The sequence below is a fragment of the Excalfactoria chinensis genome, chromosome 15, assembly GCF_039878825.1.
Source record: "Excalfactoria chinensis isolate bCotChi1 chromosome 15, bCotChi1.hap2, whole genome shotgun sequence".
Classification (NCBI taxonomy): Eukaryota; Metazoa; Chordata; class Aves; order Galliformes; family Phasianidae; genus Excalfactoria; species Excalfactoria chinensis.
Genome location: NC_092839.1, coordinates 8,998,729 through 9,015,105, shown reverse-complemented (window position 1 = coordinate 9,015,105; position 16,377 = coordinate 8,998,729). Strand labels below are relative to the sequence as shown.

Genomic DNA, 16,377 nt, shown 5'->3' with positions numbered 1-16,377 from the left:
CTCGGGTGGGAGTTAAGGGCAGGTTCTGCACTAGAGAGAGCTGGGCACGGAGCAGCTGCTCAGGGCAGTGAGAACATCCCCGAGCAGAGCCGGGCCTCTGGGCTGCGGGCCGGGCCGCACCAGGCCAATGCCACGCCATACCAAGGCCGTGCCGCTGCTGCCCCCTTCCCTCCAGCCGCCCGCACAGCACCTCAGCGCCGAGCCCTCCGCCCCCATGACGCCATGTCACCTCCTTCTCGTTGACGTCACCCGCCGCCGTTTCCGCTGGCGGAAGGCGGAGGCCGGGGAAAGGCGGGGAGGGAGGAACGTGGCGCTGTTGCCATAGTGACGCGGCGCGTGACGTCATCTCTCCGCGCATCTCCCGGAAGAGGGCGGGCGTCGCGGGGTGATCGCGTCACAGGGGTGGAGGCGGTGGCTGAACGGCTCCGGTGCGACGCCATGGAGAGCGCGAATCAGGGTAGGGGCGGCCGCGCTTCGGGATGGGGGGACACGGGGAGGGTCGGGGGCTAATCGGAGAACAGGGGAAGCCCCGGGGAGCTTTGTGAGGGGGGAGCTTTGTGAGGGGCAGGCTGTGAGGCCCCGGCTGTGAGGCCCCCCGGGCGGGTGCTCAGGGCCGGCTGTTCCCCTCCGTCAGGCCGTCGCTGTGCGATAACCGCTATTTTCTGTTCAATTTCGGGAAATTCGGCTGTTTCTGTTCCTTTTTTTTTTTTTTTGCTGCGAGCAGAGGGTCCTTTTCTTCACCTTTCCCTCCTCCAGGTTTTGCATATCGCGTTTCGTTTGTTGGCTGCTCGCTGTTATCTGCTCTGTGCTTCTCGTCTGTGACAGATATCAGCCTGAACTCTCCCAACAAAGGTCTGCTGTCGGATGCCATGATGGACGTTCCTGTGGACAGCGCGGCTGCAGCGAGGACGGCAGCGGCCGAGGGACTGACTGCTGCCGAGGAGGAGGAGCTGAGGGCTGAGATCGCCAAGGTAAAACCGCACCTGAATGCGGGGTGCTGCCCTGATGGGGGGGGAAACGCACTGCGGAGTGTGGGCAGTTTCTTATGGTGGTGTTACATGGGGATCTCTGCGTTCTTTGTTAAAATGCATGAAGCTGGCGGGTATTTCAGACCACGTGTGGTATTGCCTGCTCAGCCACAGGACTGTTTAATGTGGAGCCCTGAAGAAATAAGTGGCTTAATCAAGGCTTTTAGCTCTGCTCTAAGCAGGAAAACACCACTTTAGGTGAGCTGTATGCAAACATGACTCCTTTCTCCTTAGGAAGCTGAAACAATGGGGGTGCTTAATGTGCTTTCATCATCGGCCTTTTCTCTTAAATATTTATCACATTTCTTAGGCAGCTCTTTTAGCTCCCGTTATGCTTTTCCAAAGCTGAGAGCTTGTAATGTCATATCTCCAATTTAGGCTCCCTCTGGGTTTTAAAGCTCAGTTCATAATTTGTATGTGCAATGTAGCTGATGGTAGTGCTGATTGTTCTTTCTTACACTTGATCATCTCACGCTGCTTCTCTCACTTGCATGTTTTAGCAAGGGAGGATTTTGCTGTTCTGAGTGGCCGTTCAGGTCTTGGTAAACTGTGATTAATTAAGAAGTAGGGATGAATTCTCTTTGCCCTGAAACCACTCCAGAGTATTCTGAAAATCTTGTAGGAAAGATCTCTGAGCTCTTTGTTCTAATGACAGCGGAGGAAAACAATCATAAGATTGAAACCTTAGCTAAAAGAGCATTTGGTAATTGACTTATTTTTTTTCAGATGGGTCTACTGTTGAAATTACAGTGTGAGGAATGAGTTCTTTTAGTGCCATTAAAACACCGCTACAAGGGCTTCTTATATGTTTTCCTAGCTGAAATCTGAGCCATGGGCCTACTGTTCCAACACCATCCATGTTTAGTTGAATCGTTGTTTGCACCTGAAGTTCCTTCCAATTCTTTACATTCTCATTAATGTTTTTGGGAAGGTAGAAAGTTGGCTTAATTCCCAGGATCTTAGCAAACCGTGGTATTGAGATACGTATCTGTCTCTTTCTAAGGTGGAGGAAGAAATTGGTACTCTCAGACAAGTTCTGGCTGCTAAGGAGAGGCACTGTGGAGAGCTGAAGAGGAAGCTAGGTTTGACTCCCTTGGATGGGTTGAAGCAAAACCTGTCTAAGAGCTGGCATGATGTGCAAGTCTCCAACGCGTAAGTGTTGCTTCTGATGCGTGTTTCACATGACAAAGTGACTGTAGCAGTTAATTTCCCTGCAGCATGTTCCAGAGCTTTTCCAACTGGCTGCAGGGTTTTGCTCTGATAAGTACGTAGAGTAAAAGATGTTTCTAAAATGCAATGAATTGAATGGATCTCGTGTGTCAGCATAAACAACTTTCGTATCAGTGGTATGAATGCATCGTTGCTGGATGCTCTGTTGCTCAATGTTAAAGACCTTGATCACTACTTAACAGTTCATTTTGTCTGTTTCTGCCCATTTCTTTGAGAAACAGACTTGCTGCTTCCTCAATCTGAGCTAAAGCTCAAAGAGAAATGCAAAAAATGCCCGAGTTCACTTAGTAATGCATAGTGTTAGTTGAGAATGTTAGCTGTATGTTAGTTCAGAAACTGTTTCCTGGGCTGTGTACCTCGAATTAAAAAGCCTGCACTTCCTAGGAAAAAAGTCTGTAGCATTAGTGTGCTAGGAATGCCATATGCAGAGATATCTGTGCCTAAAGAAGGTTTGAAATGAAAACTACACAGGTACGAAGTGTATGGTTGCTGCACTGTTGGACAGTGTCAAAAGGAGAGTTGGGGTAAATCTGAGCACAGCTGCCAAATGTAAAGGGCCCTTGGGTACCCAGAGGGATATAATTCAGTCTAAAAAGTCACGTTCAACTTAAATGGAATTTGGAGTTACTGACATTACATCTGCAGGGTGGGTCTTTGAGCTCTTCGTTTCACTGCTCGTTCTTTTCCTCATCTTCCCTCCTGTCCCCCGTTCAATTTCTGTTACTCCTTTGTAACTGAAATGTGTCGTTGTCTTCTAGAAATGAATATTATAAGTTATATTCATTAACACTTTCTGTTTCTAGTTATGTGAGAACATCTGAGAAACTTGGAGAGTGGAATGACAAAGTGACACAGTCTGACTTGTGAGTGCCTCGGGCTCCTCAGCAACACCTTCGTGCTCCTTGCTGCATTCCCCATTTGTGCTGCTCCTTGTTCTCACAGGCATCAGGGGTTGATTGGGAGCTGGAGGCATAGCAAAGCTACAGTCAGGACTGTTCTTAGCAGCATGCCTGACATCCAGCTATAAGCACTCCTCAGTTGCAGTGGGGATGAGTAAAAGTTACTGCTATCATCTTTCTTATAGTCTTGCCATTGCTGAAGAAAAATTCCAATCAGTTACCAAACCACATGTGATTAAAAAAATAATGTAAGAAATCAAACACAGCTTCACTTTAACTGGTCACTGTTAGACTAATCTGTTGTAATTAGGTGTCTTGTTAGTGAACTTCTGTCTTGACTGTGAAACTATTTCTTTTCTCATCAGATGTGGTAGGAATCAGTTTGAATATTACCTGTTTGCCCACAGTGGAAATATGATGCCTGAAGACATTTGCCCGTAGCTGAAAATAGGGGCTTTGCACATGCAAATATGTACAGTAGGCTTTGAAAGCTACCATACTGTGACTCTGACGATTATGTGAACCTTTCTGAATGCTGTCAAATGAATGTTAGTCTTTACAATATATACAAGCAGGTGCTAAGTGCTGCTGCTTGCTTTTGTCTTTAGAACATACTCTTTAGTCATGTTAGACTTCTCTTCATTAGTCACAAGTCACTTTGATTCTTACATAGCTGAACATAAAGGAGACCTTGAATGTTTTCTGTGCTGGGGATTCTCTCAATTCTGCATTTTGTGCTTAAGAAAGTGATTATTTAGCTAAGAGAGAATGTGAGTTAGAAGCTTCCCGTCAGCAGTTCTGATCTGACTAAGCACGTTATTTTCCTGGGTTGACAGGAAGTGCCTGCAATGTATGTCCTCTGAGCACTTCTGCATGTTGTCAAAGCTGGTAGCAGATGCTTTTATACTCTTAAAATTATACTCTTATGCTCTTAACTTTGCCTGGACATCCAGTGTAAATTCTCACAACTCCGAAGATACTGTGTTGTGTATAAGAAGTGTGGTTTCTAAAGATAAGAGAGTGAAGTGCAGTTTAACAGTTTGTCCAGTTCGTACTGTACAGGTAAAACACAGCTCTGGGGATGGCAGTCAGATTTTTTGGCACGGTGCTCAATTCACTGTTGTGTGCTTTTAACTTTTGGTGTTTGGCTGCTGTGCTGTTTTATGAAGGGAGCAGAAGATTCTGAAGTCTTTCAGTTCCCAACGCCTTCTAAACTGCAGACTTTCCTTGTGCACAGTGTGTTTGGATAAGAAAGAAAGCAGAGCTTGGGTGTCTTCCTGCCTCTGAAACAACAGCTCCTTTTCTTCTGTCTGTAACAGAGAAGGGGGAAAGCTGTTATCAGAGAAATGAAACCTGCAATGCTGTAAGTGTAAAGGGACACTAATGTGGAAAGTGTCAGAAAGACAGCAGTCAGAAGAAGCATCAGTCATGAATCTTGGCACTGTATCTAACCCCCATTGTGTTTGTAGATATCTTTCAGCCAGCAGCACTCTGGAGGACTGGAATGAAAAATTAACTCAATCAGAAGCGTGAGTGTTTTAACCTTCAGCAATAACAAATGCTTTCATGACAGTCTGCTACCACTAATGTTCTGTGCCCCTGCTCACAGTCCTCTCCTTTCATTACAACTATTTAAGCATTTCTTTCTTCTAGCTTTCACTTCTTTAACCTAATAAAAATCTATTCTGAGAAGAGGGCGTGTTTTTTTCAGGTCAGTCTTTGAATGATTTCACTGTGGTCCAAGTGATGCTCTTCAAACAGCTGCCTGCTTTCGGAGAACTGGCTGAAGCCACTGGGTACCCGAGCTGCATGCCAGCTTTTGTAACTTCAACTGATGAGCTGTGCAATAGTCAGACTGATCTCTTCTTGTCACCCCTCAGCACGCTTTGTGGGGAGCAAGAGCTCTTCTTTTAGCTCTGGTACCTGATGAGGACAAATGAAGCTTTAGTGTCCAAGGCAGCTGTTCTGACATTTTAAGGCTTCAAACGGATGTGAACAGCTTAAACCTCGCAGCTGTTGTACTGCATTCATTGGCTGCAAAAGTCTTTTAGCTATGTTTTTATTAAGTATCTGGAATTAAACTCTCATCTGGGCTGAATTACAGAAGCATATTACAGACGTTGGCCTTCATCCATCTCATTACATCTATGGCATTGTATATAGGGGAAATCCTTTGCAGTAGTGCAGTGGAAGCAGCCAGTTGTGTTGCTGCTTTTTGAACTAATTTAACCATAGTAAGGTGGGTCTTCAGTAAGCAGGATATTTCTGTTCTCTGGAGTAGGTATGAAACTCAGACCTTTGAGGCTGGCCTCTTGCTTTCAGTGTTTGCGAACTGAGGGTTTTCTTCATAAGACAGGTGAAAGATGAGTATGGGTGAAAGTTGTGTTTTTTGACACTCCTTATGTACGCAGGTTCCTTTTTCAATGTTCCGTGAATGTTTTCTAGATTAAGAAAGTGTAAATAGTCACTATTTTACTTGCTAAATAGAGTGACTCGTGTTTACGCTCGCCAACAGTGTGACTGACTGCAGTGGTGTTTAATCAGAGTTCCTCTCTGGGTGTGCCTGCTGGAATAGAAAACTTCTCAGTATATCTGTTTCCTTGCACTCAATAAGCACCAGAAGTATATGGCGGAAGCGGGCTTCTGGAGTGTGCTCAAGGCCTGAAGAGCCGTGGCATGCCAGCTTTCCTGCTTGCCTTGGCACTAGACAGCAGTGCAATTCATGCTAACAAGGTAGATGCCAATTAAATGGGAGAGACCAGTGGGCTTGAAATGTAGAATTCCAGCAGCATTTTAGAAACTGAGCAGGGTTTCTACTTCCTTTCCCAAAAGCTCAGTAAATGCTAGGAGCCAAGTTCGAGACAGCCAAATAAGAGGTTTTCAATTGTGTGGTTTGGGTTTGTTGTGTGAATGAATCCTCTTTCCTGTTGTTTTGGAGTTTCTCTACAATAATAACTTACAAGCATCCTGACTGACCCCAGGACCTTAATGTGCTTTTGTGCTCTGCTGAATTTCCTGGTGGCTGCTGCTCTGGCCTTGGAGCTTGACTTGCCCTCTGTGTTCAGTAGGGCAAAGACAGAAAGTCAGCCCTGTCTGTAGCTTTGGTTTTGTGGTAACTGTGGGGTACAAGGTGGCTTAATTGGTACAAATAGTGATTGCTGGAGAAGAGGCTGGTATTAGAGATGAAGAAGGATTTGAGGATTCGTGTCTGGCTCTTCCTGGTAGAGTTTATAGTAGAGAGATGCAGTGAAGTGTTGGAGTACCACAGGATGAATACCTCAGGGCAGAGACCTTTCCTGCAGCTTCTCCTGCAGCCAGTTGCCTGTTGGTATAGAGAGGTGTTCATCAGAGCTCATCCTTAACTGCTCCCACATCTGGGTTATTCCAGCATGTTTTATGGTAGCACTGAGGGAAGGAAGTGAGTGTCTGAGTTTATACAGGTGGTATACCTAGCTATGGCACTTGCAGGAGGGTAGTTGTCACTTCTGGGTCAGAACTGGGTGCAGTTCAGTTGCACTGAAAGCTTTTGTAACCTGGTCCCTGCTTGTTACAGACCCAATTCCACATGTCTGCCTGCTGGCAGTTCTGGGTTAAGGAGTTTCTCATCTCTGCTGCACTTTCCTGGCTGCGCCTCGTGTGTTGCAGTGGTGAAGTGTGAACGTGTGTGTAGGAGCTGTGGTTGCAGGACTAGATTGTCTGGATCTGGATCAGCAGGACTGATGTCTGCTATCTTTATTTACTTATTTTTCCTTCCAAGCATCTATTTGAGCCAGATTGGTTCCCTGGATGCCAAGCAGTGCAGTAAGCGTGGCTGTTTTATTGAGCACAAGGCCTTCCATGTCTCTGTTAGACAGCTGTAAGTGACAGAGCTTAGGGAGCCAGACTGCAAAAGGGGAGGGCTGACATGCTCCTCTTCTGAAGAAGCTTTGTCCCTAGGATTCATGTCCAGCTATTGCAATAGGGAGTACATTCAGAAACGTGTGTCGGTGGTCTTGAACAAAACCAGAAAGCAAAAGAAACAAACGTGTTGTAGTTGGCATTGCTTGAATCTAGTTCAGGTGTTGTAGTGCTGCCTCCCACTGTTTTGTTTGGAGCAAATGAGAAGTAGATACAGCTGTCACTGTGGGGCTTCAGGCCTTGGAGCTCAGAGATGGGAACAGTGGGGTGCTAAGGTGAGTCCAGGAGCTGAACTTAATGATCCTCATAGGTCCTATCCAACTTGGGATATTCTATTCTGCTCTCTTTATAAATGTCCTTCTGCTCAATGTAGTTGGGCAAAAAAGTAATCTCAAGCTTGTATGTTTAGGAAAAGAAAACTTGTTTTTAAGACTGAGTCTTATAAGCCCTAAATGTGGATGTTAATCTCCTGCTGTGGAATAGCTTAGGGTGAATCAGTTAAAGAAAATGACTTGAAGAACTTTTGTTCCTATAACATGTCTCATTTGATGGAAACAAAGGTTCTCAAGTGTCTGACTTCTTCAGCGCTTGTATAAACTCAAATGTAATCAGCTGATAAATGCAAGATGTCAGACTTATTTACTGTGGTTAATGGTAACTGATGGGAAACTTCTCTACCAATTTAATTCTAAACTGTGGTTATAGAGGTTATGCTGATTCTTGCGTTTCTTTTTTTGTGCAGTGATCTTAGTCTTGCTTCTGTCCTCCATACCCTGACACCACAACCTATTACTTGCTTCTTCAGGGCTCCAAGCATATCATAGAATGGATTCCTACGCTTAATGTTCTCAGTGTCCAAAATATATTAACAGAGCAAATAAGTTACAGCGCTATAGCATTAGAGTTGCCATGTGGAAAATTGGCTTTTCTTTTTCTTTTTTTTTTTTTTGCAATTATTTGTCAAATTTAAGATTGCGTGTTCAAGATGGTAACGAAACTGAAGTGAGTGCATGGAAAGGCTCATCCTGCACTTGTTGCTTTCTTATAACTTCAAGACTGATACATGTAAGACTGGAGGGGGCTCTTTCAGTGAAGTTAGTACAGCTCACTAACCTAGCTTCTTTCCTTTAATGTGGGCTCCTTTTTAAAACTGGGGGATGCTTTCCATTTTCAGATCCTAACCCTGCTAGTTCAGCTTACTGGATGTTGTTTCTTTTCTTCGCTTAGTTATAAGAAGACTCAAGAAACCCTTTCTCAAGCAGGACAGAAGACTTCAGCAGCCCTTTCCAATGTAGGTTCTGTTATCAGCAGGAAACTTGGGGACATGAGGTGAGGTTTCTGTTTTGTGCTCTGGTGCTTTGATCTCGGTTTCAAACAGTAATGAGGCTTTAAACAATAACTAGGATTTTTTCCATTTTTTCTGCTCAGTTGGCAGCACTCTGCTGTTGATGGACTACCTTCTTATGTGTGGCCCTGCACATCATTGTTCAGAACAGATTAAACACTTATTTGTTACCCCCCATCCAGTCTTTAACCCATTCCAAGGCATTTAACAACGTGATTCCACTCAGCAGAACCAGCAGAACGTTCTTAGCTCCCTTCCCTCTTTTACTGTTATAGTTTCACTGCAGCTTTTTCACCATGCATAAGAAACTAATATTAAAGTTTGCTTTTTCCATTCATTTCTGTATGATGGAGGTGTGTTTTCTCAGTGTTACAGCTTAAGATTAGAACAGGATCGTTCTTATGTGCTCTAAAACAAAGTCTGGATGCTGCTTATCCTGCAATTCCAAACCCTACGTGTCAGCTTTCTAGGAAGAAGAGCAGCATGCCTTCTGAGCGTGGTTATGTCATGTGGTTAGGAAGACATGATCTGATGCAGAAGATATGATAAGTCTGGACTGAATTGGTAGTTGTTGTTCTTTGTAGGGAGTTTCCTATTCCACTGTGGCTGGGATTACCCAAGTGGTAAGAACTTGTTGGCCTCTGATCACATAGTGTTGTTTTGTTCTAGATCTCTGCCCACTGAGTCATTTACTGTGTTCCTGGAGGGTAATGTTGGTTGAATGTTTTCAGCATCTTACTTGTCTGAATTTGGCAGAGGACTAGCTGACTTCCTTCTCCTTCCAGTATTCAAGGGTTAATTTTTATGTCCTGGAAACTGCCTCCTTTATGGGAAGATTTATGTATAATCATTTGTGACATCATTGATGCAAGATGTTACAGTGTGGTAATAGCTCTTCCTAAGATGGTCACGGTGAAGTAAACTTCCAAATTCTGCAGTCTGGTCTGGCTCTTGTGGCAAAGTAATGAGAACTGTACCAGCATTAGCACCAGAAGATGCTCAGGACCAATGTTGTCAGCATGGCATCTCTTCACTGGCAGAACGAGTGCAATGTGTGCCAATGGCTACACAAATGGTTGGGCCAGCTGATGGAGGGAGAGATGCACGGTGGAGAGAGGAGTGGAACTTAGTCCTGGAGGTGGGCTGACGCAGTCACAGTGGGAGTGCTGCTGGTGTGTGCTGGCCTGGCCCACTGCTCACACATCAGGCCATTGCAGCCGTGGCATTGCTCAGCATTAGTCATCGATTTCAAAACATGTATTCCTTTTATAGATAATAATTTGGGTGATGTATGAAGAAACAGAGGCAGCTTTTGTCTTTTAACTTGAGGCTATCCCTGCCAAATTAATTTCAGGAGGATTTGCTTGGTATATGTGGCCCTATGGGGAACACAGTAATGATAAATTCTCTCTGCTGTATTCAAACCTTGATATCTGTATTTCTGAACAAAGTTGAACTCTGAGTGTAAGCTTCTGCAGGAACTGGCTCCTTTTCTACCCCAGCCAGGTGAAACTGTACATGGTTTTGATATGCAATGAGAGCTTCCAGTGTGATGTCTTTTGTATTGCTGTGATCCCTTCTCTGATTGCTGGGGGATGGTCTTTGTGTTCCAAGAATCTCTGTTCCAGGTCTCACAGCCAACACTGCAGCCTCAGTTACTGTACTTGCTTTTTCCCTTTCCACTACAAATTGACACGTAACGGAGGTTTATTTTCCAGCACTGGAAGTGTTGAGATAACAGAAGGGATTTCCTTGTTTAGTCAGCCTTCACCGGTTGATAAATGCAAGGAAGGTGTGATAAATGAGCAATCTCCTTAGATATGCAGAGGGCGTAGTCATAATTCCATTAGAAATGAGTGGGCTGAAATGGTGTGAAATGCAGTAACACGGCCCTGGGTTAAATCTTTAGAGTTGCTGAATTCTGGTCAAAATACTTCTAAACATTAAGGCTGTTATAATCGCAAGGAGAGATCATGAAGTTAACGTAATAACCATCCACTAAATGCACTTATTAGTGCTGTTGCTCTGTTAGGTTGGTACGTGTAAAGAAAACAGCTTAGTTAATGGGTGGGATTTCTCTTAGTCCTGACAAATTCAGCTCTTTCTGTTATCTCTGCTTCCATTTGAAAAGTAAATTGGCTTTTAGGTGCTCTGTTCCTGCATCTTACTGACCCCAGTACACTGCAAATGGAAGGTGTTTTCTCTTTGTCAGATAATAGCTTGCTTTGTGCTTTTGTCTCCCAGCACGTTTTGTGGTGGCTGATTGAGTTCGCTACTGCCTATAATACTACAAGCACATTTATTGTAAGATGGAGCCCCCAAACTCCTGAATTTACAGGGCTTTTAAATCCTAATGATTGGAGGAAAAATGGTTACTGCCAAGATGTCTCCGGGTCTAGCAGTGCTTGTGGCATTGCATGCAGGGCAGCATGCTGCATGGCCGTGTTATCTGCGTTCTTCTCCTTTAACAAAGAGCAAGTAGGAAGTTTAATTTATTTCACACGCACAGGCAGCATCTCAAGGAGTCTGTGTTGCCAAAGGGCCAACTTGGTTACAGGGGAAATGAGATCCCAAAGCCTAATGTTGTTGCTCTGGCTGGAAGGAAAAGGCCTTGTGCTCTTTGCCAAGCACTTCACATCCAACTTGCTGCAACTGCTTCCAGCTGCAGGGACGAAAATGATATTTAAGTAGAACAAAATGCTGCTGCTAGAAGGAGAAGCCTCTTCAAAACATCCCAGTAGTAGCAGCAGGAGAGCTTAGTCTGTAACGTCAGACTGAGACAGTGCTGCTCTGCAAAATCGGATGTGGAAACTAGTAATGTGGTGGCAAATAATTCACTTTAAAAATGTGCGTGTGTGCATTGAATATGCACGATACCTTTTATCCAGACACTCTTATCTTTATTACGTCGAGATCTGTTTGTTCTCTGAGCTGTAACTCTGAGATCTGCAGCCTTGGCAAGGTAACACGCAGGCACCCGGTGCAGGCTGCTGTTACAGAAGGTCTCAGCCAGAAAGCCTGGCCCTGCTGTCCTTGTGGCACAGCTCAGAGGGGAAGGAAACGTTATTATCAAATCAGCCAGCGCTTGGTAAAAGCCTTAGCTTAGGAAAACAGGCTATAAAAAAATTCAAGTGAAAGCAGTGGGTGGGTAAGTGTGATTAGGTGCCGTTATCGTCATCTGGAAAAGCACCTAGTCTGGGTTGAGTTAGTGAAAAGCAATTGGTTTTTTTTTCACTTGCTTCTCTAATTGATTTTGAGAGCCTTCCTCTTAGGGAGATGACTTTTACTGTCCCGTGATCCTGCGACTGTGTCCCTGCTCAGCTGCCTTGCATTTAGCATTCAGACCTGCACAAGTGCTTAACTGTTGCTTCCCTTTTCTCTTTTTGCTGCCAATGGCTTCTCTCAGGGCTCACCCCTTCTCGCATTCCTTTAGGTAAGATATTCTCCAAGGTTGCTCTCAGAGCAGATGTATCTGTGCCAAGTCCTTGCAGGCGTTAAAGGGGAAGCTGATAATTTAAGCCGTGCTTATGCTTTTGACATGGATTGAGAAACCAAGCTCAGTCCAGTGCCTGGCAATTTCCTTTGGTATCATGGTTGCGATTTGCAGTGCTTGCCATATGGTACAGCTGCAGCTATAGAAGGCTCTTAAACCCTAAGCAACTTCTAACAACGTACTGGTTTGATAGCATACCTTTTATACTCAGCATACCTTTTGGCAGCACTTACTGCGTGCTTTTCCAGTCTTTGTCAGCTTTGTATTGGGACAGCTGGTTGGCAGAAACCATCACTAGTCAAAACCCACTCATCTGAGTAGCTCCATACAGACAAGCCAGTTGTGCGTCTTTTTGTCCTGTTGGGGTTGCCGCTGCTTTCAGTTTTTGCTGTTGATCACTGGCACCTGACCCCGCATATCCTGGGCATAGCTGGAAAACCCTTCTCTAAATATCTCATTGTCAAGGAGGGGAAGAAAGAGGGATTTTAGCTCTGTGCTTGTCCTCAGCAACCTGTGTATGGATGGGACTAAGGGCGTGCTGCTCGTGCGTGGCGTGTGTTTAAAACTGTCATTTAACCTTTTCCTCCTCATTCTGAATGCTTCCGAGCAGCAGTTACTCCATTCGCCACTCGATAAGTATGCCAGCAATGAGGTAATGTCACAAACACCCGTGTTTCCTCAGTGGGGTTGGTGGGAGATGACAGATGACTGCTGTTGTTGGCTTTTTTTGTTCTGATTTGTGTGAGTGCTTCACTGCTGGGATTATGGGGTAACTCTGTCCTGCAGTTTAACTAATTCAGGGCTTTTTGTTTTCCCCTCCATCTCCCTTTATGGCTGTTAGCACCTGCGTTGTTTTTGGACTAAGTGCAGTGTTGCAGGTGTATCAAAGTCTAATTGAAGTTTGCAGCTTTCAGAGGTCTCAGGAAGGGAAGGATTACAGCCCTTTTCTTGCCATTTACAGCACAGCCATTGCTAATACTGAATCCTAACTGAAGGCTTCTGTCTCCACCTTGGGAGCTATGTGCCCTTCTCAGAGTGCCTTTGTGATGCATTAGGTGGTGATCCTTTAAAAGAAGCAATCACCAGAGCTGGATGAGACCCACGGAAACCTTCTCTCTGTTCATCCTCATTCCCGATCAACAGATGTTATTTTGTGAGCACGGATGTAAAGTGCTGATCTGGATGAAAATACCTGAGATGAGGCTTGTCGTCACCCAGCTGGTGGTGCTTATGCAGTCTGCTCTGGGAGAAGGCTCTGCATGCCATACAGCCCAGCAGAGCGCTCTGCTCAGCCCTCCCCTGGAAACATTCACTAGCAAAGCCACCTGCCAGCACCAAACAACTGATATGGCTTTCTTTGCTGATTTTTATGTGTGGGTCCTGATGTTATGACTACACTTACAGTAACAGAGTTGCCCATGAGCTCAAGCATGTGGCCCTTTCCCCTTGCTGCCAGCAGGATGCAAGGTGGGAAAATGAAACCCTATTCAGCTTTTCATTTCCATTAATTAAGAAAGCATGTTTTTAGTTGAAGGACTAAGGACTAGTTTCTTTATGTGTTGTGCACTGATTCCTTAGCCAGCTGGGACTTTTTGCCCTCAACTTTTTAGCTTATGCAATTGAAAAGACTGCACATGGCAGAAATGTTTTCCTTCCAAGTTTGTATATGGGGGTTTTTGAGACATTTGTGCCAAGGGTGAGGAGCTGCGAGTGTTGTGGGTGCTCTGGCATTGCATGGGAAGAGGCAGGGAGCCCAGGCACGCTGTGCTTTGTTTTACTTAAGAGCTAATTGGTCTCGATTTTCTTTTTTTAATTATTGTTTTCATCTTTCTTCAAGGAATTCTGCAACCTTCAAGTCATTTGAAGACAGGGTTGGGACCATAAAGGTAACTACCTGCTTTGTCCTGTGAATGTATGGTGTGAAGCTCGAAGCAGAAATTTCAATTTCTGTAGTGTTTTTCTTGTAAACTAGTATTTAGGCAAAGGGCTTCTCAGATGCACAGTCTTTGTGTAGTAGCTGACCTTGACGAGGGAGGTTGGCTTGGTAATCTCAACACTAGTTTCTTGTTATCCTAAAGAGATTCTCTCCTTTCAGTCCAGAGTGGTGGGCAGCAGGGAAAACAGCACTGATGGCCTCCAGTCCCCCTCAGCTGGAGACAAACCTCCACAGGACAACGCTCCTTTCTAGGCCTGCAGTGTGGCGTTGCACAGCCGTGCGTGACTCCAAGAGCAAACCTCCTCCCTCCCAAATCTTCACAACAGCAACAACATGCAAATCCATGAAGGGGCTGAGAGCCAGTCTGGAGAGATCCATCATTCATTCATAGACACTGCTGCTGGATCTAAGTCAAATAAAGAGAATGCAAAGTTTTGTACACAGATAATATTTTACACTAAAGTTTGTAGATGAATTGTATCACTGTGCTGTCCTTTTGGGAGAGCACTGAAGATGGAGTTTCCCTAAAGTAGCTCAGAAACGCCACCGGTGTGTAGGAAAAAGCATTTTCTTTCCTGCTTCTGTTGTCTCTTGGAACAGTTCAGTTGCCATGTGCAGTGTGAGGAGGGCAGTTAGAGGAGAAACCAAGAGGAGGGGCATCTTAGCTTCAGCTTCTGGCTATGTTCTCTGTTCAGGGCTTGCCATGCAGCTACTCCCCAGTCTCTCTTCTCCTATTACTGCTTCCTCTGGTTCTCACTGGAGCAGTCTGTTAAATGGGATAAACAGTTGTTGTTTTTTTTTCTGGGCTTCCAAGAGGGAAACTTCACTTAGCAGCTGCCTCGTTGTTACACTAATGCTCTAGCTTTAACAGAACTAAGATCTTTATTTTTAAATGCAATGAACTGTAAAGAAATAAAGCTAAAACAAAAAAAGCTTTGGCATCATATGAGGGAAATGCTCCCTTGGACTCTGAAACTGAATTGCAAGCCTTACATCACCTTACGCTTTACTTGTTTTTTTGTTCCTATAGAGAAGACTGTAAGGGTTATAAAGCTGGATATTGAGCACTGGAGTTTTGCACCGTACAATAGCAGCATGCTTGTGAGCCAGTTTTTGTGTGAGCTTTCAGTGGTGCACTCTGTTGCCCAGGTGTATAAAACTTGCTTCTCCCTTCTCAGCTTTTGTTCTTGGAAGAAAAGGACTCTGAAGGCTGGGTTGAAAAAGGACAGAGCTGTCGCTAGCAGTACTGTGCTATATGGAAGGACTGCTCTCTGTGGGCCTCTCCGTCTGGTATATCTGACTGTAACTGCGACCTTGGTTTACAACACCAGCAGAGAGTCACAGAGCTCACCGGTTCCCAGAGCTCATGGTTTGCTCTTTTGATGCCCAACTTCATTGCTTGCGGGAGCTGAAACGTTGTGAGTTGTCTTACAAGAGGCCTGAGCTTATTCTAGGCGAGGTACCTCCAAATAGCAACACCTTAGAGTGAGCAATTCTGTGCCTTAGAGGCCAAACGGGACTTATTCAGGTCTTTAGGCTTGCCTATGTACATACCTGGTAGCTGTAGTGGTTTATCACCCCGAAGGGACCGGGCTGCCCGACCCTTCCTTAGAGAAGCAAGTTTTGACACTTTTCTGCTGATGAATCCCCACATCCCCCAGCCCCGCTCCCTCCTGAGCAGTGTGAGTACAGGCAGCAGTGCTAGCAGTAGGTGGAGTGATGGCATTTCCCAGCCTTGCCCCGTCTGACCGAAGCTGGCCTCCGAAGTGAGGAGCAGAGTGTGTGAGGAGGGCGCTGCTGGCGTTTTGGGTCTGGAACTGTTTCTCTTCACAGATCGATTCTGAGGGATTCTTGTCAATAAAGCATTCCTTTGGGAGAAAGCGGGGTGAATGTCTGTGTCTTCTTTTGGGTCGCGGTGCTGAACTCTGTCCTTAAGTGCGTGCATCCCACCGAGCAATGCATGAAGTAGCGTTTATGCTCCGATGCTCGTTTCATCGCACGGCACTGAGGCCACATGAGGAAGGAAACCGCGCTGCTTCGCAGGGGTTGGGGAGCACCCACACCGACACACAAGGCGGTTTAAAGGGGAGCACGACATGCAGAGGCTTCACGTAGAGGGTTGGAGCTGCACGGAGCGGGTTGTTGCGTCCCACGGAGCAGCAGAGCAAACTGCAAAGCTGAGAGGCTCGTTGCGAGCGGCGCCCGGCAGGCTCTGTATGCGGCTTAGAGGAAATGCAGTACGGCTTACCCACAGCTCTCCCTGGTGGTCTAGTGGTTAGGATTCGGCGCTCTCACCGCCGCGGCCCGGGTTCGATTCCCGGTCAGGGAAGCCGCCTTTTGCCCCTCCCCGCAGGATCTCCCTCCACTTTTCGCCCCCTGCCCGCAATAGGGCGCGACCAGCTGCGCGCCCCCGCGCGACCCGCGCTCCGTCCCCTCCGTTCCGCGATCGCTCCGCGCGCGCCCCGCATCGCCCACGCGCGCTCCCGGCAGGAAGGCGGGGCTGGGGGCTGCGCGTGCTCGCGCGGGTAAAAGTGGGCGGGGCGGCGCGC

General features: G+C 45.9%; 1 protein-coding gene and 1 non-coding gene across 10 annotated transcripts; both read left to right on the top strand.

Annotated features, from left to right (window-relative positions):
• The first annotated feature begins 315 nt into the window (after positions 1 to 315).
• Positions 316 to 15,713, top strand: TPD52L2 (TPD52 like 2). 9 transcript variants are annotated; one of them, XM_072349823.1, is made up of 10 exons: positions 316 to 457; positions 826 to 971; positions 2,032 to 2,180; positions 3,062 to 3,121; positions 4,627 to 4,686; positions 8,282 to 8,383; positions 11,806 to 11,832; positions 12,503 to 12,544; positions 13,730 to 13,778; positions 13,988 to 15,713. In XM_072349823.1, the coding sequence occupies exons 1-10, from the start codon at positions 439 to 441 to the stop codon at positions 14,078 to 14,080; spliced, it is 747 nt and encodes a 248-aa protein (XP_072205924.1). In that variant the 5' UTR covers positions 316 to 438; the 3' UTR covers positions 14,081 to 15,713. The 9 variants fall into 9 exon arrangements, with proteins under 9 accessions (XP_072205924.1, XP_072205926.1, XP_072205925.1 ...); XM_072349825.1 differs by lacking the exon at positions 4,627 to 4,686; XM_072349824.1 differs by lacking the exon at positions 11,806 to 11,832.
• A 372-nt stretch (positions 15,714 to 16,085) lies between these two features.
• Positions 16,086 to 16,157, top strand: TRNAE-CUC (transfer RNA glutamic acid (anticodon CUC)). The gene has a single exon. It is a non-coding gene; the product is annotated as a tRNA-Glu (tRNA).
• Positions 16,158 to 16,377: the final 220 nt, after the last annotated feature.